Below are 22,619 nucleotides of genomic sequence, written 5' to 3' on the forward strand. Positions count from 1 at the left end.
TATTTGAAGGTATTGTGGCTGATGACTTGGCACTTTACATTAAACATTTGGTTTCAGTTGAAAAGCACTTTACCTACAATGAGTTGAATAGAGCCATTGCACAATTCAGACATTTAGGAAGTGATTGTAACAATGCCCCATGTGTGATTAAAGCTGATGCAAGACGACTTGGTGGTTCTGCTGCACAGAACTGGTGTCTCTTGAGGCTCTTACCAATTTATATAGGACATAAAATGCAAAACGCAATGGACAGTGAGGTTTGGCAGTTGTGCCTTAAACTAAAGGAAATGGTTGAGGTGATTTGTGCGCCCAAAATTAGTCATAATGAGATAGGCTACCTCAAGTTTTTAACACAAGAATATGTTTCTTTAAGAAGTACCTTGTTTCCTGGTAAAAATCTGAAAGCAAAACATCATTACTTGTTGCACTATGCAGATCTTATACTACATTTTGGCCCATTGATTCGCTCGTGGACGCTCAGGTTTGAGAGTAAACATTCATATTTTAAAAACTGTGCAAGGAAACTGCATAATTTTGTTCATCTTTGTAAAACTTTGGCGGAAAGGCACCAGTTGCTTCAGTCCTATCTAGCTTGTGGCAATTTATTCCCTCCTAAAATTCAGTCTGTCAGTGAAGCACGTGAACACAATGACCAGTTATACAATACAGAAATACAACATGCAATAAGGACAGCTAACTGTGTCAGTCAGAGTACTTCAGAGGTGTCAGGGGTTGTTTATAAAGGAACCAAATATACCAATGGCCTTGTAGTTGTTGTAGCCCAGAGCAGCTGTGGGTTTGTCTTTGGGAAAATATCACTGATACTTATTAATCCAACCAATGTCTACTTTGTTGTCAAACTGTATGACTCTGTGCTATTATCTGACCTTGGACTTCACTCTCTGCACAACACTGATCTCAAGTATGTGTGTGTTAATGCTGACAATCTCTTGAATTACTATCCCCTTCCGGTGTATGAAGTGGCAGGCCTTTCTGTGGTGTCATTACATCACTCCATATGTTCTTTTTAACTTTAGATACTGAGCTGATTCAACAAGAAATCACAAAAATTCTTCCAGAATTGGATATTCCAAAACTTAATGTAGTAGTCAATCATCTCTGTTTTGTGGTGGGCGTTGAGAGGACACAGGACCTTGCGCTAGTAGAGCTGACAGACCTTCAAGACATCTTACTTCCAATACAATGTCGAAAACTAATGATGGCTTTTAAACAAATAGGTAAGCCAAATCAATTCTGATTACATGTCTATGATCATTATTTTCAACATCATATTCCATATATGTAGACATATATACTTGTATAATATGCATATTATGTACATTATATGTCTCACTTTCTTTTTCTGTATGTATTTTTCAAAGCATTGAGAGACCAAGTGGATGAGACGTCATTAGAAATAACATTCACCTCGTTACCATCACCAGACTTAGAACAGCCATCCACTTCTTACACTCCTTCAAATTCATACTGGCTAAGTATGTTTCAGATTCCTTGGAACCACATGCCTGCAGCCCTTCTTCATGCAGCGTCTAATAAGGAGAAGGCTCCTCTTGGACCAAGAAGAGAGTTTATAAGAGCTGTTGTAGCAGCCATAAGAGAATTTTGCCCAAACCCAAGCTTGGCAGACTGTGGGGAAGTGGCAAGAAACATTTTTTCCAAATTTCCCTTAACATTTGGAGACTTTACGGAGGAAGGGGAACAACTGGGGAAAGGCTATAGTTCACTTCAAAGACAGCTGAGAACCAGAGTAGAACATGTCAACAGAGACAATGTAGCACACCGGATTCGTCAACCAAAAAGAACCAACAAAGCTGATGAAGAACAGGACAACATAGTCAAAAAAGTTCGATGTAAAGTTGACAGTTATGGATGCATTAATTGGCAACCTACCTCCATGCCAGATGGAGAGACATCTGAATCTCTTGAAATTAAGAGACAGACTTTATTAGAAATGTTTCAGTCTGGAGGCCCAAGGTCTTGTGAATTGTCTGATGTGGACAAGCTAATGAAAGAGACTTATATTGCTCAGCGCAAAATGATTAATTCATGCCCCCCTCCTGCCATTAGTGACATAGCACTGGAATGGCCATATCTTTTCAGTAAAAGAGGCCTATGCAATCATTTTGAAACACTTACAGGTGTTGATATAAGCAGTTGCTTGAGTGAATGCCAGAACGGAAAATGCATACGGATTGTGAACTACTTTCAAAAACAGACGTTAAAATGGAATGCCGAGGTCCAGGCTCTCCTCAGAGAAATTGAAGCCACACCAGCAAGCACTGATAAGACTGCCATATCAGCCATCCTACTGACAATGAAACACTTCAAAGAGAAAGAAAACTCTCTCTTCATTTTAGTAGACGTAAGTAATTAAAACATTACATGACTAGTAAAGAAATACCTTGAAATAATAATTGTAGGCTTGGTTTCACAGATCATATGTGACATACCTGTATAAACATGGGCAAAGATTTGAAAAAAAAAAAAGTTGGATGTATGATGTCTGTCTGTGCTACATAGTACAGTCTGTTAGGCCTTGTCTGTTTGACAATTATTTTTGTAGTATGGGCCTGTATGATGCTACACAGAGCATAAGTGCTTCTATGGACATTTCACTCTAAAGGGTGTGCTCACAAATCAGAATCAACCTTAGCTGTAAAAGAATTTGAACAGCTTTGTAATGTTTGGCAATTTTTTTTTTCTAAGAAAACTTCAACCCAAATGTCAGTGGAAAATGAGCTCCGTCTTCCAGTCACACCAAGGCTCATCATGCTTGGTAAGTATGAAATAAATGAGAAATAGTAAATGTGTTTGGCAGTTTTTTTATGGTGAGTTTTATGGCTGTTTCAGGAGACAGCCTTCTAACTTCATCTAAGTGGATGGTCAGCATTGAGGGAAAAGTGACACATTGCATTGATGAGCAGTTAGATTTCTCTGCGGCACTCTCTGTGTTTTTCAGCGTGTTCTATGTTTTTAACATTGAATACCAAGAGTCAGCCAGTGCCACATTAGAACTCATTCAAAGGTACATGTTAAAAAATTGTTCAATAATGTAACATGAGTTTGCCACAGTTGTGCATTTTATTTTTATATATATATATATAATATTATATAATTTTTTTTTTTTTTTTTTTTTAGTATGATGTTTTTCTGAACTGTTTAATTTGTTACTCCATTTCTAAAATAGTTGTTGTCTGATTTACTCAACAGGTTTTTAGTGAGGATTAATCCTGAGGGGACAAAGTGTGCTTCCAAAGCTGGAACCAGCCGTAAAACTGGGTCATCTGTTAAAAGAAAGATTCAAAACATAAATCCACATGTACATACATTTTTGCAGAGGCTCACCGAATTTGAGTGGAAAACAGGCAACTAAGTGAAAATATTTTTGTTAACGTTTTACTTGTAAGAATATGAGAAGGTCATTTAATTTATGTTAACTTAAATAACATGAGGGTCATTGGTGACAGAGAGATTTTTGGGTGTTGTATCAAAAACAAACAGGTTGTTTCTTTCTGTTTTTGTAATTCTGTTATGTTGGGATAAACACCTAAGTAATAAAGTGAATTTGTGTAAAGATTTAAAAGTTCTTTCTATTTTATTTTTTAAATGAAGTAACATGAAAGAATGCTTCGTAAGTTTAAGAGTACCACAATGAGTACTGCATTATAAATTATTTAAATGTATATGTATGTTACTGTACAGTAAATAACTGAAACCACTGCTGCCAGTTATCAACTGTAATGCCTGATTTACGGTATAAAACTGGCAACAGTGTTGCCGGTTAGTCACTGTATTGGTATATACACAGTACTATACTGGCAACACTGTTGCCAGTTAGTCACTGTATTGGTATAGACACAGTATTATACTGGCAACACTGTTGCCAGTTAGTCACTGTATTGGTATAGACACAGTATTATACTGGCAACACTGTTGCCAGTTAGTCACTGTATTGGTATAGACACAGTATTATACTGGCAACACTGTTGCCAGTTAGTCACTGTATTGGTATAGACACAGTATTATACTGGCAACACTGTTGCCAGTTAGTCACTGTAACAGATTCTTTACAGTAACTAGCTGGCAACAGTGTTGCCAGTATTTTACTTATAAAAAACCTGGTAAGGTTTAACAGTGCAGGAAGTGAAGCTAACATTAGATTCAGACATGCCTTGATGCCTTTTTTCCTTGAAATGTGTCCTTCGAAGGCAGCATTTTCCAGGTTTCGGACGCAGCTATTGAGTCATTCGTTCGATTTCTTTATGAATCGAGTCATTGAATAATTGGTTCACCTGATTCATTCAAAATGAGACTTCCTTCATAAACACTGCTGTGTTGCTCGGACAGTCATTCTGCTATGGCTTTATAGGTAACAAACAGACAATATTCTCTAAAAATTGTACAAATATATCTTGATATCTTGAACTTCAGGGACATTCTGCCTGCATTATTTGGAGAACATGAAGCAGGGCAACATCTAATCAACTGTATGAGATGTCAAATGAACTAGGTCTGGGGCTGACAAAGTTCTCAGCATAACTAATTCAACGCATTAAAATCAACAGCCCTAATAAATACACATACCACTTTGGGGGAAAAAGGCACAATGATGGATTTAATTGTGCCCATCTAAACATGCCCCATTTTTCAATTTGTTTGCAGCAAGACTGCTTCATGTCAAAAGAGCTCAAACCTCACCATTTGCTCAAGAGGCACAAATTTGGCATCCATAGTAACAACTCTGAAATTCACTGCAAAAAGAGAAAAAAAGTAAATAAACGTTCACATCCATTATACTAGGCACTTAGAAAATGAACTTGAAGTGCAACAGACTTTATATACTCCTAATAGTCATCCAAGTGTCATTTGTAGCTCACCCGTTTGTCCTGGATTGTAGATGGGTTTGTCTGTTTGGATGAAGGTCAAAGGCAGGTAACGTCTGAACATGACCTTCCACTCTTTAGTCATGCTATAGACCCTCCCTTGAACTTCCACCTTCAGCTTCTGCACAGAGTCTCCATCTACTCGAGGAGCCTGTAGAGAAATGGGTTAACGGACATCAAACTAGACAAAAGGTTTGCATGTAGCACGATAACAGACCTGGAAACTAAAGCAGCGGAAAATGTCTCCAGAAGCAGATCGCTGCTGCATAAGGAGAGTCGACATGTTTTTGTCATCAAGCAGAGAAATGGTCATTGTGAGACGCTCTTGGGGTTTCAGAAGAACTGCACACAATTTGGCATTAGTGCCAGACTCAATCACTGCAGGGAATGTCACCAAGAAGAACCTGTGGAAAGATAGTCAGGTCAGAACATGCACTGGTGTAAGTAGTTGTACATTCACAGAGAGTGGTTGCCATAGTCAAGACAAGGAACACAAAGAACAGACACTGTAAAGCACCGCTCCAGCTTTGAGATGCAAAATGGGTATTATGACATGGAGTATTCGTCTGTTAAAGCGTGACACAAATGAGAATCACCTGCGTCATGTTATAATTACGGCGTGCCGTTTTGACTTGTTCCCAGAATGTGAATTCTTGATAATTAAATTCTCACTAGTTAAAATGATTATTCTTGATATCACTACTAGTAACAATGGCAATTTATGACACCAAGTATTATATTTTCACTAGTGACAAGTGGATTATTGAGGTCAAATGTTAATTTCTAATATCATGAAAGTGATTGTTACTATAAGAAAGCCATTTTAGATATCTGAAACTATATTGATGTCAGAAATACATTAACAGATAAAAAATTTACATCAACTAGCGACAATTTAATTCTTGATATCAGGAATTTATATTTTTATTAGTAACAAAGTAATTGATATAACAATTAAGATTCTCACTAGTGAGAACCGCATTTCTGATGTGAAACTGGAATTAAGAAATCAATTCTTGATATCAACAATCGAATTTAAATGGCAACCTATGGTGACATTTCACTAGTGAAAATACAATTACAGAGATCAAGATTTAGTTTACTTGAAGTTCAATTGTTGATATCAATAGCATTTCAGATATCTAAAATGGCTCATACTACTTAACTCACATCCATGATATCAAAAAAAAGGAACATTTTTACTAGTAGAAAATAAATTGCTGATATCAACACGGCAACCTATGGAGACATTCCACTAGCAAAAATACAATTACTGATATCAAGAATTAAGTTTACTAGTTGAAACTCAATTGATGATATTAAGACTTCATATCACGTGAATGATAAGAAATGTCAAAACAGCTTGCCATACATAACACTTCTAGTTTCTGTAAAACAAGCAGATTTGATGCAAAGCGGTCCAAAAAAATAAAATAAATAAATAAATAATAATAATAATCTGCCATAAGTACTTACGGTCCTGATCTCTGTCCATCAACAACAGAGAGGAAAAGACCTAAAAAGAGCCCTGCCCAAACACAAATCTCCTTCACAGCCATGACGAGTGTTGGGGTAACAGCTTAGGACCCAGGACCAGTAGTGAAAAATGAAGACCAAGAGTCAGGAGTTAGATTAATTAAAGAAAAATTTACTGAAGAATAGTTTGCAGTTTCATCAGCAGAAGCCAGCTTCAAGTCTCACAAGGAGTTCGTAGACCGCACTCCCTCTAACAGTCTCCCCGCCTCCGCCTAACGTACATACAATTTCTGAACAGTTATACTGTTTTCAAGGTCCAACCACGTCATTGTCATGTGGAATGATTCTGATTGGCTCTAACAACATGCAACGTAAGAAACTTTCCACACGTAAACAGATAGGAGCATATATCACTAAAAATGCGTAGACTCGTTGTCGCCCAGTCCTAGATTTAGATTACAATGACCTCGGAGGTCACAGAAAGACGTCTCCAGGTCTGATATCGTCTGCAGAAAAGTCCATCTCCAACACTGAACCTGCACAGATCAGGCAACGCACACACACAAAAGCTCCAGAGAATAACAGTTTCCTCAAGGTTAAGAACATATAACTAACTATCAACAAGGCACTTTTCCAAAACATGCTGATATGGCATCTAGTACAGAAGTGAATGTATTCTATTTAGTAAGAAAAGCATAAGAGGTACAGTTTCTCTGGGTCCCTAAGAAGTCACGTAGACCTGACATCCAATGACCCTAAGGTCACTTTAGGAAGACATATAGCACAACACCTGCAGAGGGGTTCTCCCAGGGTGTTGACACACACACACACACCAAGGACATTCGTTGGTCAGCACGTTTAACACAGACATCAGAGCTGCACCTATAGAATGTGGATCCAAAAGCACATAGCAAATATAATACTAACATCTCCAAAATCCCTCATTCATAAAACCATTCTTGGAGGATATGTGTAGGGATGGCTGACGCGAAACAGACGTTTCGGGGCTTTGCCGAGGTCCCGAAGCGCAGATGTTTCGGAACACTGCTCCGAACTGTGATTCGAAACACCCATGTCACGTGACTATGGCTAAATGAAGCTTCGAAGTGTTTCATCAGGTGGCGCCTGTCGAAACTGCGTTGATTAAAGGGGGCGGGAACAAACCACACAGTCACACATCTGTATGAACCTAATTCACCACAGTTTAAAAGTGAAGTAAATCCATCTTCACCTCGTGGGTTTTTGTGAGAGGAGAGTGATTTTGTGATAGCAGTGAGATTTATAGTGCGCTTTGGTTAGTTATATTTAGGCTAGATTTAAATTAGATATATTGACTGACAGGTATAGACAGTGACATATAGTATAGATATAGTGACACATTCATATAGGCTAAGTTAGATAGTGGCAGATAGATAGCACAGCATAAGTTAGATATATAGAATTAAATAGATATAGATTCATAGGTTATATATAGATAGATATATTAATAGAATAGATCAAAAAATGGAGGCTCCACGTAAGAGATGCCGTACATCTGTGGTGTGGGAGGATTTTCATTTGGAAGCACCAAATAAAGTGAGATGTGTGTATTGTGATAGGCAGCTTCATATATGCTATCAGTTTATGCTTTGTAACTAATTGTTGTTTTAATTTTCATTCAGAGCCACAAATGTCAACATCAGGCCCATCATCATCATTAACAACACCAGCAGAAACCCAGGACAGTTTATGGGAACTGTTTGATAGTCGTATCCGTGAAACCCAGACGACACACAGTACTACAGCTGATGCAACCGTAGAAGTGAAGAAGTACCTGAAAGATGCATTTTTGCCCAGAACGCATGATCCATTCATTTATTGGAAAGAGAGAGCAGTCATTTTCCCTCATTTGTGTGTTCTTGCAAAAAAATATGTGTGCATGCCAGCAACAAGTGTCCCTTGTGAGAGGATTTTTTCAAAGGCTGGAGAAATTATATGTAAAAAAAAGAAGTCGGCTGAGTCCTTCAACAGCAGAGCAATTCATATTTTTGAATAAAAAAGTTTTGTAACAAATGTGACACATTATGGCTTTATTTTATTAATGTTCATTTTGTATAACAAAAAAAAAACATATAGTTCTTTACAATTACGAGGCTACAGGTTACAAAACCAAGACCATGTTGTTGTCAAACAGATAACAGATTTTACATGGATCATTGTCAAGGTATTTCAGAGCAACACATGCAAGTGACCATAGATGGCGCCGTAGAGACGGGTGTCAGATTGATTCGAAGCCTCGAAACAATATGGCACATTTGCTTCAACTGCTTCAGTGCTTCACGAAGCCTCGGTCTGCCCATCACTAGATATGTGTATAAACGAAGAGACACAGGTATCTGACCTGCCCCATTACGAGTAATAATCCAAGTCCAGAAGTCAAACGAGCATCTCTTTCAGACACCCTGCAGAACTTCTGCTACAAATCGTTATTTACTGCTCGGCAATCAGTTTCAGCAATCCTTTCTCTCAATCAGTCCAGCCTGATGGTGGCTATATTTAAACGCTCTTAATAATTAGGTTCATTGTTTCATTGATTAATCTCCCAGGTGAAATTAATTGTCTCAATTGTTATCTTATTATACCATCTAGCATAGCTTTGAAACTGGAATCACTTTCAGAGTGATTTTATTCAGCTGAGTCCGAGTCTGTAGCCATTTTCACCCTTACGAAAATAAACCATGGTTTTACTACAAATAAAACGTCTCGGGTTATGACTATAACCCTTGTTCCCCGAGAAGGGGAACGAGACACTGCGTCATCGTGACGACACTCTGGGGAACGCCCCTTCGCGTAAAGCGTCTGAAGAAACTGTAGAATCAGCCCAATCCGATTGGTGTTGCGTGATGACGTCGTATGTGACGGCATACCCGGAAGATACAAAGAGACGTCTGAACGAAACAGAGATAGCGTTCTTTGCGATGAAGCGAGCGCTCTGATGATTGGGTGGACACGAGACGCAGTGTCTCGTTCCCCTTCTCGGGGAACAAGGGTTATAGTCATAACCCGAGACGTTCCCCTTCGAGGGAACTCGAACTGCGTCATCGTGACGACACTCTGGGGAACGAGTACCAACTATCCCGCACCAATCATACCCACCCCAGTGTGAAGCTGGAACCAGGCACAACTAGGGGACGAGCACTCTCGCGCCAGGCGTCTCAGGGAGATGCAGACTATAAAAACGAATGAAGGTGTGAGGAGTGGCCCACCCAGCTGCCTCGCAGATGTCTAGCATAGAGGCCCCAGAAAGGAGGGCTACCGAGGAGGCCATGCTCCTGGTAGAATGGGCCCTCACGGCTAAGGGTGAAGGCAGGTTGCGCACCCGATAAGCCATGGCTATAGCCTGGACAATCCAGTTACTAATCGTCTGCTTTGACGCAGGCAGCCCTTTCTTGGGTGAACCAAAACACACCAACAGCTGGTCTGACTTTCTCCACTGAGCAGACTTCTCCAGATAAATCCTCAATGCCCGCACGGGGCAGAGGAGGTGAAGTCTGCTCTCTTCCGCCGTCACGTGAGGTGGAGGATGGAATGCCTGGAGAACCACTGACCTTGCCCTGCTAGATGGCACCTTGGGCACGTAGCCCTGGCTGGGATGCAAGATGGCTTTAACCATGCCAGGGGCAAACTCCAGGCAAGTCGGCGTGACCGCCAAGGCCTGGAGGTCCCCCACTCTCCTCAGAGAAGTGATGGCAAGGAGAAAAGCCACCTTGAAGGTCAGTATTCTCGCCTCAGCCGACTCCAGCGGCTCAAAGGGGGCCTCAGCCAAACCCTCGAGCACCACTGCCAGGTCCCAGGTTGGGACCCTGGAATGAGCCGCAGGCCTCATCCTCCGAGCCCCACGGAGGAAACGTACAACCAGATGGTGCCTTCCCAACGTCGCATCACCTAAAGGTGCGTGGAAAGCCCCAATGGCAGCCACATACACCTTAAGTGTGGACGGGGAAAGACCGGCGGAGAAGCGGTCTTGAAGGAACTCCAGCACTGAAGCCACTGGGCAGTTAACTGGGTTCACCTCCCGCTCTCTACACCAAGTGGAAAATACATTCCACTTTAGGCTGTACAACCTCCTGGTGGATGGAGCTCTGGAACTGAGTAGGGTCTCCACAACACCTGCCGACAGGCCCTCTGCTAGGAACTGAGCCCCCTCAGGGGCCAGACCCAGAGATCCCATACCTCTGGCCGGGGGTAGAAAATCGTACCCCTGGCCTAACGTCCCTCAGGTCGCTCTTAGGCTGAGAAGGCTTCCTGCGAGAGCGCCGTCTCTTTTGCCAAGCTCCCTCGGGAGGGGCGCGGGAGGCGACACTCTGCCTCTGCGCATCGCGGTGGATGAGGGTCCGGGCTGCCCACCCGGGCCTGCTGTAACTGCAGAGCCCGAGCGGCGAGGGAAGAACTTCTGGAAGGCGGCTGACTGCTTCCTCGCCTCCTGAAACCTCTCGACGACAGTATCCACTGCCCCGCCGAAGAGACCAGAAGGCGAGATCGGAGCATCAAGGAGAAAATGTTTCTCTCTCTCCTTGATTCCCGACAGCGTCAGCCAGAGATGCCTCTCAACGCATATCATTCCAGCCATAGAGCGGCCCACAGCGCGAGCCGTCTCTTTGGTAATGCGGAGAGACAAATCCGTTGCCTTCCTGAGCTCAGTGAAGTCATCCGGAGATGGTCCCTCGCCCTCATCCAGTTCTTTGAGGAGGTCGGCTTGGTATGCCTGCAGGACCGCCATGGTGTGCAGACAACCAGCAGCTCGACCTGCCGCACTAAAAGCCCTGCCGACTAACTTGGACGTGTCGCGGCAAGGTTTAGTGGGCAGCGACGGAGCCTTCAATGATGCAGCGGCCCCGGGTGAGAGGTGGCCCGCAAGCGCCTCTTCCACCTGTGGCAACGCTGCATACCCCAACTCAGCCGTCCCCAGCACATTAGCAAAATCAAGTACTGGGGGATTAGCTACACGGGCTGAGAAGGGTTTTTCCCACGATCTACACAACTCGTTATGCAGATCGGGGAAAAAAGGAAGACCCCGCCGTGGAGGTTGAACCCGACGCCTGAAAAAGCGTTCATCCAGCTTAGATGGTGGCTGGATGTCCACTATTTCTTGTGGCCAATCCAAACTCAGTTTGGCCACAGCGCGGACTAAAACCTCCACTAGCTCCTCAATAGCGGGTGTGTGGGGTGGCGAAAGCCCCACATCATCCACCTCGATCCTCAAATTGTCTGATTCCTCAGAATCAGACAGCCTGAGAATCGGATCCTCCGCCCCGCGGGAAGAAGCCGCATCGCGGGTTTCCACACGGGGCGGGAGGATATCAGAATCGTCAGAGGAGGATAGGGAGGATGCCTCAGCAGTCCCATATCCTCTTGACAGATCCCGCTGTGAGCCCCACGATCTACGGCGCCGCGCTGCCTCAACAGACGCAGGCCCAGAACCGCGGGGCTCACGAGGCTGACCGGTCTCCTCAAAGACGGCCAGCCGCGAGCGCAGCACCCTCAGCGGCAGCAGTTCACAATCACTGCAAGCCGCCCCCTCAAGAGCGGCTTGGGCGTGCTGCACGCCGAGACACTGCACACAAAGCTGATGTGTGTCCGTGCCCGTAATATAGCGCGGACACGGGTGCACACACAGCCTGAAACGCTCGCTCGCCATAGTAAATATATTTCACTTACTTTCACTGCAACAACACCTCCAGACTGAACAAACAGAGCGCTCACGCTGAAGAGCAAAAAAGCTATCTCTGTTTCGTTCAGACGTCTCTTTGTATCTTCCGGGTATGCCGTCACATACGACGTCATCACGCAACACCAATCGGATTGGGCTGATTCTACAGTTTCTTCAGACGCTTTACGCGAAGGGGCGTTCCCCAGAGTGTCGTCACGATGACGCAGTTCGAGTTCCCTCGAAGGGGAACCAAAAAACCATGGTTATTGTAGTAAAACCATGGTAACCGCAAATTAACCATGGTTTTGCTTCTCTAACCATAATTTAACCGTGGTATTTGTGGTAAAACTGTAGTTATATAAATGGTATTCAATTAGTCAAAAAACCATGGTTACTACATTTTTACTACAATAAAACCATGGTTAATTTTCGTAAGGGCAAAAAACATCTAAAGACACATCTTTTCCAGCAGCACTAGCCAATCAAGAATAGCACTTATCATTCTATTGATTTTCTGTTTGTCTATTTATAAGTTCTGTCCTGTGTGCTGTGTTAGATTCACTGAGACATGTTACAGCACTTGCATACTGTTGCCCTTGACTGTTTTAGTTGCTTCAATTGCTCTCATTTGTAAGTTGCTTTGGATAAAAGCGTCTGCTAAATGACTAAATGTAAATGTAACAAGTTTCATACACTTTTTTGCACTTTTTTGTTATCGACCAATTGATGCGTAAAAAACAAAAACAAAAAGATTGCGAATTTTGATGTAGACTGCCCACTCTGTTTCCACTCAACTGGTCCCTTGCCTATCCCATACGAAAATGATCCCTTATGAAAGTGTAGTAACCAAGGTTTTTTGGCTAATTGATTACCATTTAAATAACCACAGTTTTAACACAAATACCATGGTTAAACTATGGTTAGAGTAGCAAAAGCCATGTTTTATTTTTTTATTTTTATTTGCATTAAAACCATGGTTTATTTTCATAAGGGATAAAATGGTGTGCGTAATAATTTCATTCCTAAAAAACAGGAGCATAAGTTTTGATAGAAATTAAACAAAAAGTTTGCCCTCGAGAAATTTCCATAATGTATATATGCCTTTATGTGACGAAGCCCAAGGGTTTGGACACAGGGCCGCTTACTTGTCCTGTTTGGAACATTTTAGAATCCCTAAAAAAAGAAATGTGAAATGTTTGCTCATATAGCAACAATATTTAACATAAGCCTTGAACATGCAGTCGAGCCAGTTGTGGTTTGGCATGGCATCAGATCATTCAAACCAAAATAATAAATTTCGTTCAGGGGCCCGTTTCAGAAAGGAGGTTAAGTGGAAACTCTGAGTATGTTAACCCTGAAATGAGGGAAACTCTGTGTTTACTGTTTCAGAATGGGAGGTATGTCAAACCCGAGAAAGCAGGGTAAGTCGAGCCAGTTTCTGAAAGAGAGGTAACTTATACTCAGGTCAGGTCAGGTCAAATTTATTTATATAGCGCTTTTAACAATGCAGATTGTTTCAAAGCAGCTTCACAGTGTTAAACAGGAAAATAATGCAACATAATTTTATTCAGCCGTATAGCCATTCCGGAGAAAACAGTGATGTCATCAGCTCATTTCAATTGTCATACAGTGACAATATGGGCTTTAGATCAGTAATTAGATCAGTAATTTAGTTTATAGGGTTAATTTAGTTTAATAATTTGATTTATTTGGATCTTCTTATATTACATGATATATATATATATATATATATATATATATATATATATATATATATATATATATATATATATATATATATATATATATATATATATATATATATATATATATATATATATATATATATATATATATATATATATATAACTTTTATATATTAAAAGCTCAAGGGAAAGTTGATCTCAATTCATCACCCCTTTAATGTAGATGTATTATGTGACAACGTTGAATACGGAAGGTGGTCTGCCGGAAGCTATTTCTTACAAAAACACATCAATTTGCTTCAGAAGGCCTTTATTAACCGGAGCCGTGTGGATTACTTTTTATAACGAAAATTAAAATTAAGTTAAGTGGACTATCCCTTTAAATCTGTGTATCTAAACATGCCACTTCAGTTTACTCATACAGCACAGCACATACACTCATACAACTTTCATTTAATTTAACTTATTTTTACTAGATTAATGTGGTTAAATGTTCCATGTGATTTATTTCCCCCCTGTTATCAGGTGTTCAACTTGCTCCCAGTGCTATCACTATCAAATTATCCATATGAAGTTGAGGATGAACAGGAGTGTCTGAATGTTCGACCCCGTCGGGCTGTTACTACAGATCAAGCCTACGAAACCTTCAAGGTAGGAAGTTTATACTATTACTAAATGCTCCAATTTCAAACATCTTATCTTATGTTTGTCTTCATTTGGAAGAACGCAGGGATGAAGGTCGCAACAAACTTGCCTATCAGAGTCCCTCAGTGTCTGATGTACAGAGGCCTGAATTATTATCGCAACTTCCGTGATGGTATGTCTGCCTGTTAGTTTGACTCTTGCTCTGGAAATTACTACATGACTTGCAGATTCAGTTGATATAACCCAATTTATACTGGTTCTAGACCAGCTCTGTGTAATATGATGGGGAGTTCCCCTCACTGTTCCTGACACCATCACCGCATGGGAGACTGAGGCGTTCTGCCTGTCCTCTAAAGGTTTGGGTCTGGCTCCTCCTGCTCTGCTGACGGTCTTCCAGCCCTTCTTCCTGGAGCTCTCCCTGCCATACTCCATCGTCCATGGGGAGTCATTTGATCTGAAGGCCACGGTCTTTAGCTATCTGTCCAAGTGCATCATGGTCTGTCATGGTTTATTTACCTTTATATAATGGATCTGTATAGAGAAGGTCCCATCTTTGCTCCATGTGCTGTTAAATCGGCAGGTTACATTTGAACATTCAAATAGAAAGTGCATTCAAATGCAGCCTATGAAAATGGAAGAATCTTTACAAAATAATCTTACTTGCATGTTCGTTCAAACGTTTGTGGTATATTTGCAATTTGTCCTGAACTCAGTGTCATAGAACTGATACACCTTAACACTACATTTGTTTTCTTTAGTGGGTATATACTTGAGGTTCTTTGGCATAACTTTCTCCTCTTTTAGGCACTAGGCTTCATTGGTCTCAGACGACATCTGCTGATACTCTGTCGGTGGAGATCAGCGCCTACATGCTACTAGTGATTCTCACTGAATGGCCTTTCACGACGGCTACTCTGGGCTATGCTAACCGCATTGTCAACTGGCTGGTGACCCAGCAGAATCCCAATGGAGGCTTCTCCTCCACCCAGGTGCTTCTGACTACCAAACATGAGCACAATCATTCATGAGTGGTTTTTAATGTGGTGCTTGTTTTCAGGACACAGTGGTGGCTCTTCATGCCCTGTCTGTGTACGCTGCTCAAGTCTTCAGCTTGGATGGCTCCAGCACTGTTACCGTACAGTCCTCAGCGGTAGGAGGAGACTCTTACAGCTTCACTGTGAATCGGGACAATAGCCTGCTGTATCAGGAGAAGCCACTGACGAACATTCCTGGCAAATATAGTGTTAAAGCATCAGGATCCACTTGTGTGTCTGTGCAGGTCTGTATCTTCAGCTCCTCTTTTACGGTTTCTGTTGCGCACATCAAAATCTTACTGTGCTTTACAGGTACTTTAGGTTGCATGTTTCTACAACATCCCAACACCCATTACAGATACCAAAACACTGAGCGTCTACTCGAAGGAATCCGTGTATCATTCGTTCAGTCCTTTTTTTTAAATATTGAAAATAGAAAAATGAGAAAAACAAGATTTCGGCTTGATTTTTTGTTTTTCGTTCAGAGGTAGAAAAATTTATAAACAGTTTGAATATTCGATTTCTACACATGGGTGGGAATTAGGGGTGTACCGATCCGATATTAGGATCGGATATCGGCCGGCGTCCAGGTAGGTCCGTGTATATTTTGGCCATTTGATTTTCCTTATAGAAACGGGTATTAAAAAACAAAAAATTTCTCCTTTTTCATTTTTTAAACAAAACGAAAAACAAAAATTCAGCGTGATTTTTTTTTTTTTTTTCAGAAGTAGAAAAATGAATAAACGGCTTGAATATTCGATTTCTAGATGTGGGCGGGAATTATACGCCCCTTTCTGCTGATTGGTCGGCCGAAGATCAAACTGTTCCGTCATCAGTTCTTCCTCAGTTCCGCACAGCAGAATAATAGTCCTGCGCTGCTACAGCTGTACGGATTACCGCGTTTTTGCAGCTACATTAAATCTTTTATTCATCAAACAACCAAATTAATGAATGGCTCGGCACAACCCGTACCGGGGCAGAGCCTATACAGGGCTTTCTTCTGTGTAGATAGAAATTCACATAGTCCTACACTTCGCATCAGCTGGGCATGGCAGGATATGCCTATGTGACGGCTGTCATAACCTACCCTGGTTGCCCAGTAAAAATAAATAAATTAATAAATTAATTAATTAGTTGTAAATTAAATATTTTAAACACTAATAAAAATAAATAGATTAAGATATAAATTAATTAGTTGTAAATTAAATATTTTAAACACTAATACAAAAAGGAAAGGATAATGCATTGATGTAGACTATGGCCTATAACATTCATGCAAGAACTGTCATTCTGACTAACTGACAACCATAGAACAACAGATATGTTAAAAAAACAAAAATTGATTAACATTTATTATAATTGATATCTTAAAGAATGCGCTTGTGCGTGGAGTGAGCTGCTGCACGCACACAGGACTGCAACACAAGATTTTAATTTGCTATTTCGGTTTGTTTCTCACCAGCAAACCCTATAGAAGCTATAGCCTACCTTCAGAACGCTTGAAATTTAACCTACGACACGAGTTGCATAGGATTATTTTACAAATTTGCATCCGCTTGAAAAAAATTGATGGGCAAATGCAAGTAAATGCGTATTCTTGATGCATTTATTGCAACTTGCATTTCATCTCTTTCTCATTAAACCACCAGACTAATGAATGACTCTACACAACACGTCCCTGGCAGAGCCTTTACAGGAGTTTATTCTGTTTAGACCAGCGGCTTTAGACCAGCAAAGGGCCAGGGGGTCCGCGGATTTGCTATAGCCTATCATACCGTATTTTTCACATTTTTTATTATCATGAAACATGCTGTGATTTATTCCAAAGTGACTAAATAATGCATTTAACCTCAAATAATCTAACTGTTGACTTTTAAAAGTAGACTCGTTTGCTTTAGGCTATTTTGTTTCATGTTTGTGGTGTGAGCCAGATGTTCAAGGAGACCGAGGCGCACGCAGCGCATCCTGTTTTATTTATTTTTCAAAGGCATGACTTTGTAGCCGTCTCAAATGTGCCCAAAAAAAATTATACATTTTACTGTTTCGATGATGATTATTATGTCCTACTCATCTCTAGCCTATGATGATGGCAGTATTAGGCTGAGTTATTTCCCCTGTTGAGGAAAAAATCTCATTTGATGCTGGCACCTCACATTATTATCAAAATAAAACACAGACAGCCAAACATTTAAAAAATATTCTGCTTTATTTCTTTTGTACAATGGTCAATGGTTACAATTGGTCTGTTTGGCAAGTAGAATGCGCATAGCCTGTGGTGTTGTTGTAGCTATTTTATTTACTGGTAGCCTATTTTATACTAATTCTGAATGTAGACTAATAATAAAGTGCAGTTTTAACAATTATGCCACGCGTGCGTCTCTCTCAACATGACCAGGTGTTGACACTCAGGTGTGACTTATTTTCTGGCAAATAGCAACAGTCGATTATAAAAGTTGCAGGCTATTAATACAAAAATCATAGGATGGAGGCCATTTGCACACAGACACACACACACACACACACACACAAAAAAAACAAAAAACATATTGTGTTCATTGCCCCACCCACATTAATTTTGGGCTGAATCACTGTTATAATTAAGCTATGGGGTCCTTGTAAATTTAAAATCCACTTATGGCTATACGCAGGTAAAAGAGACATAGGCTAGGCTATTGTAAGTGTTTATTTCATAAATGAATGTAGGCTACCTTGCATCTCCCATACACTTCTTTGGCCTGTTTTGTTTGGATGGCCAACTCTCACAATCTGTGTGAAAGCTGCGGGACACACAGGACAGCGCGGAGAGAACGCACATGATGTGCTTTGGAAATTTAATTGGCAGAGAAAATAACACACCGTTTTGCTTGACATCAATTAACACTCACTATTAACAAGATAAACTCAAAAACAAAAGGTAGCTATAACAGCTGTGTATTTCCTGAACACTTCAATAGGCCTACTGGTCTGCGCTTGACTGTTGGCGTGTTTATCTGCTTTAGTTTATTTAGCTCATCGCAATTTAGGCTATTGGAACTGTGTGAACTGTTGTTCTCCAGATGTCAGTCAGAATGACAGTTCTTGTGTGAACGTTCTGGCCCAACATACCCAAGTCAATGCATAATTTTTTTTCCTTTTTGTATTGGTGTTTAAAATATTTAATTTAAAACGAATGATATTAATTTATATTTTAATTATTATTATTTTTTAAACACTGGGCAACCGGAGTGGACAGCCGTCATATAGGCCTAGCCTGCCATGCCCAGCTGATGCGAAGTGTAGGACTATGTGAATTTCTATCTACACAGAAGATAGCCCTGTGTAGGCTCTGCCCCGGTATGTGTTGTGTCGAGCCATTCGTTAGTCTGGTTGTTTGATGAATAAAAGATTAAATGTAGCTGCAAACGCGTTAACAATCCGTACAGCTGTAGCAGCGCAGGACTATTATTCTGCTGTGCGAAACTGAGGAAGTACTGATGACGGAACAGTTTGATCTTCGGCCGACCAATCAGCAGAAAGGGGCGTATACTTCCCACCCACGTCTAGAAATCGAATATTCAAGCCGGTTATTAATTTTCCTCCTTTTGAATGAAAAACGAAAAATCGAGCTGAATTCTTGTTTTTCGTTTTGTTTAAAAAACGAAAAAACGAAAAAGGAGCCGTTTTTTGTTTTTTAATACCCGTTTCTATAAGGAAAATCGAATGGCCAAAATATACACTGACCTTAAATCCGTGTATCATTCGTTCTTTTCATATTCAATTAAGAATTCAAATTCGGAAAATCGAAAAAGGACTTGTCATTTCTTTATTCGTTTACAAATACAATATTGAAAAAACAAATAATGACTCGTTTTTTTGTATTTCCGATTACATGCTCAAATTGAAAATGGGAAATACGAAAAACGCCTACAGCACGAATCTGATTTTGATATTTAGTTATCCAACTTGGCATGACCCGGATGTAGCAGTGAAACAGGGTTGCCGAGTCTGCATAACAAAACCCACATGGCAACACTGATGGTAAAGTAGGAGAGCGTGCGCCCATCACTGACGATCAATCATGGACAGTTTTGTGTTGTTTAGAGGGAACAAGCGCATAACTTTAAAAGAAGACGACATGATAACAGACAAAATCGGCAGAATCTTTCAGGTAACGTTCTGTAGATTCAAAACTAATGCCAATTCACACTGCACTGACCAAGACACTTTCGACGGGATTCGTCAGATCAGTGTGCTGACGTTGTCATTTAGATAATTGTAGACCGTGGTCTGAGTCTGTCGGTGTAGGTTGAATTGGCCTTTATGGGGTATCAAAATGCTGGAATTATTGTGTAAAATTGAATGTATAAAATTTAATTGGATCCATGTGTTATTTCTTAAAGTGACAACAGGCTACTATACCTCTATATGTATTTTTAAAAAAATCATTATGCTCTTTACAAACTTTTGTTCAGAATAATGTTGCACCATTTTTGATGTTCTGTCAGAAGGGAGGCTTTGTAAACAATTGGACTCTAATCTGTTAAATTACACCATAAATTCCAGTGGTCTGATAAATATCTTGACCTTGTTTATGTTAAAAATAAATATCTTAAAGGTCCATGGCCACAGTCTGTATATCACTGACGACAGCAATGTGGCTCTATTTCCTGCACCTGATGGCCATTTCAGTCTTCTTGACCTCACAGCAAGGGGGCATTATGAGGTGCATGGTGAGAGCATCAGCGTGGAGTGTTCACCTAATAAGCCTATAACACCCAACACTACTCGCTTTTCCTTCCACCGGGCAGTCAGTGCAGCAGCGGGTTCTGCAACTGCTTCTACAGTTCCAAGAGCCACTATGGCAAAAACTTTCCAGAGGTAACCAAATTAAACCATTCCCATTTGTAAAAACATGAAACAACTGAATATAGTACACCTAGTACATAATAATTCAGCAGAATAGTATATAAAACAATTCAAGACTTTACATGCTTTCAGTGCATTAGTTACTTTGTCATCCAGTCACACAAGTTAATTGCCAAAAACATAAAAATGCTGCATGCATGTAAACATACCCATTTTCACAGACAAGGTTTAAGTCTAGTCCCAGACTAAAATGTTTGTTTGAGACGTTTAAACTGAAAACAATTTGCACTGCGATATCTTGTCTGATATCTTGCACTGAGATAGCTAATATGTCAGTGCCATTGTTTTGTCTCAAGATGCACACCAGTAGTTTGTTTTATAAGGAACAATTGTGAAACAGTTATATGTCCATTATAAAAGCTACTTAAATGCCCTAATTGAACTAAGGACTAATCCTGGCTTAGTTTAAACCCTGTCTGTGAAACCAGGCCATATTGCACAGGAAGAGGATACTAATATAAATGTTGCAAAAATACTTTTGTTTTTATAATTATTTAGGAATATTTTCATTGCTGAACTTCTTGATGGCAAGTTGGAGACCAGCAAAACATTAACGGTCCGTTTATCTGAGTTTGAGGCTTCTGTTTCGGGTATTGTGAGTAAAGTTAAAGAGGCCCTTGGACAAGAAGACCCACTGATCCTGACTGATGGCCAAGGAAAGGAAATCCTGGATTCAGAAGGAACCAGAGGTATAATTAACATTTTGCATTGCTTATTGTAGCAGAATTCTCACTGCCTCAAGAACACAATATATAAATTCAGCATACTTTGTTTTAAAAGTTTCATATTCATGTTAGAAATTATTCAAAATTTTTATTTGATCAATTATTTATTATACAGGATCAGCATACTGGAAGCAGAATGCACGGAAAGTATTTGCTGTGCTGCAGGAAGAATTCCTGCAGCTACGAGATAGTAAAAAGAGGAGACTGAGGTACAGAAACTGCTGCATTTCATTATTAATTAAATTCATTACAATTTCAATCACATTTGTATGGACTGTCACCTAAATTTGCCATATATTCAGTATTTTCTTAAAAGTATTTTTGAGAATTCATCACTTGGGCTCAGTTGGGGCCATTAATTCAGATGGATTTATGGACTGGGACCTTGATTACTCTGTTTATTACAATTACGTTTGCTTAACATGTTATTTAAAGTCACAGGTTAATACATAGGATTATAGATAGACTGCATGAAACCCTTGAGACTTTAAAATAGGTTAATAATGATCAAAGTATTTTACTTTGACTGTGAATACACTATCTGTTGTTTTTGCTCTGTATGATTTAAATGTTTTCCAGTCGCCGAGAAGATACTGGCCTCCAAGAGGTTGTGGACACTATTGAAGAGGTTGTGGTGGCAGCCCAGGGATTGCAAGCAGTGTCCACAACAATAAAAGACTTAATGGAAGCTGTCAGATTTGCTTTTGCGTGTATAATCTTCAAAGGTTTGTATAATTTTATATTTTAATTCTTCAAAAAAAGATTTGAAAATGTTATTAAATTGTGTAAAAAATATCGAGCAGTGACTGAACATACCATTTTATGAAATAGGATAAAAAATTATAATAATTTATGTGCTAATCTAAACTTTATGAATACAACTGATTTACCACTTTCCACAAAGACAACAGTGTTCCACAAATGTCTCAAATAGTTCTCAAATACTGTTTTCTGAATCAAATTTGCAGGTCCAATGACTGAGCCCATGGTTTCATCATGCTGCCAAAGCCTTATTGGCTGCAGGATTTGCATTGAGGAATGGCAAACAAATTCTACCTTCTGCCCAAAATGCCGGGCTGTTGATTCTGGCAACAACATACAAAGACTAATGGGCCTATCTGATGCATTGGCTGCACTCAGAAACATACTCTTGGATTAATACTGTATACTATATACTAGTATTATCCAATGTTGCACAATTGCACAGTTTTACTGTTGTTTCTTTTGTTATTTTGTCATTCATCTTCTCAAGATATGCAGTTCTAGTGCACAGATGTGCATCATTCCAGTTGGTTATTTTATTTAGTTTTGCATCCAATCTGTGCAATCATCCAATCTTACACAACTGTTTTTTTGTTGTGTATTTGTTCGAATTATTTGAAAGGTAACAAACCTTTGTGGTCGAAAGATTCTGTAATTTTTCTAGGACTGAAGCAAAATGTTTAATACATTTACGTCTTTGTATTGAAGAGTTTGAACTTGAAATGTTAAATACAACAGAGTTCTTGGCAAAAAATAGACTTGCCTGTTTATTC

General features: G+C 40.1%; 2 protein-coding genes across 2 annotated transcripts in view; one reads left to right on the forward strand and one right to left on the reverse strand.

Moving 5' to 3' along the window:
* The window catches only part of LOC307123149 (uncharacterized protein), a gene marked incomplete at both ends in the record, with an annotated part of 34,415 nt that extends 29,228 nt beyond the window's left edge, over positions 1-5,187 (reverse strand). Inside the window, 3 exon segments of the mRNA XM_079811564.1 lie at positions 4,720-4,772; positions 4,899-5,055; positions 5,122-5,187. Coding sequence (XP_079667690.1) covers positions 4,720-4,772; positions 4,899-5,055; positions 5,122-5,187 — 276 coding nt within the window.
* Positions 1,029-3,601, forward strand: LOC307125550 (uncharacterized protein). The gene is made up of 5 exons (XM_079815470.1): positions 1,029-1,238; positions 1,383-2,383; positions 2,728-2,797; positions 2,872-3,046; positions 3,232-3,601. The coding sequence occupies exons 1-5, from the start codon at positions 1,217-1,219 to the stop codon at positions 3,392-3,394; spliced, it is 1,431 nt and encodes a 476-aa protein (XP_079671596.1). The 5' UTR covers positions 1,029-1,216; the 3' UTR covers positions 3,395-3,601.
* Positions 5,188-22,619: the final 17,432 nt, after the last annotated feature.

Source organism: Gobio gobio (genome assembly GCF_949357685.1).
Source record: "Gobio gobio genome assembly, chromosome: 1".
Lineage (NCBI taxonomy): Eukaryota > Metazoa > Chordata > Actinopteri > Cypriniformes > Gobionidae > Gobio > Gobio gobio.

Bases quoted from the DNA above. Each gene is read 5' to 3' on its own strand.
- LOC307125550 (XM_079815470.1), top strand. From the start codon at position 1,217: ATGATGGCTTTTAAACAAATAG. The intron at 2,384-2,727 runs GTAAGTAATTAA...TTTTTTTCTAAG, and splicing joins CTCTCTTCATTTTAGTAGAC to AAAACTTCAACCCAAATGTC. The intron at 3,047-3,231 runs GTACATGTTAAA...TTTACTCAACAG, and splicing joins ACATTAGAACTCATTCAAAG to GTTTTTAGTGAGGATTAATC.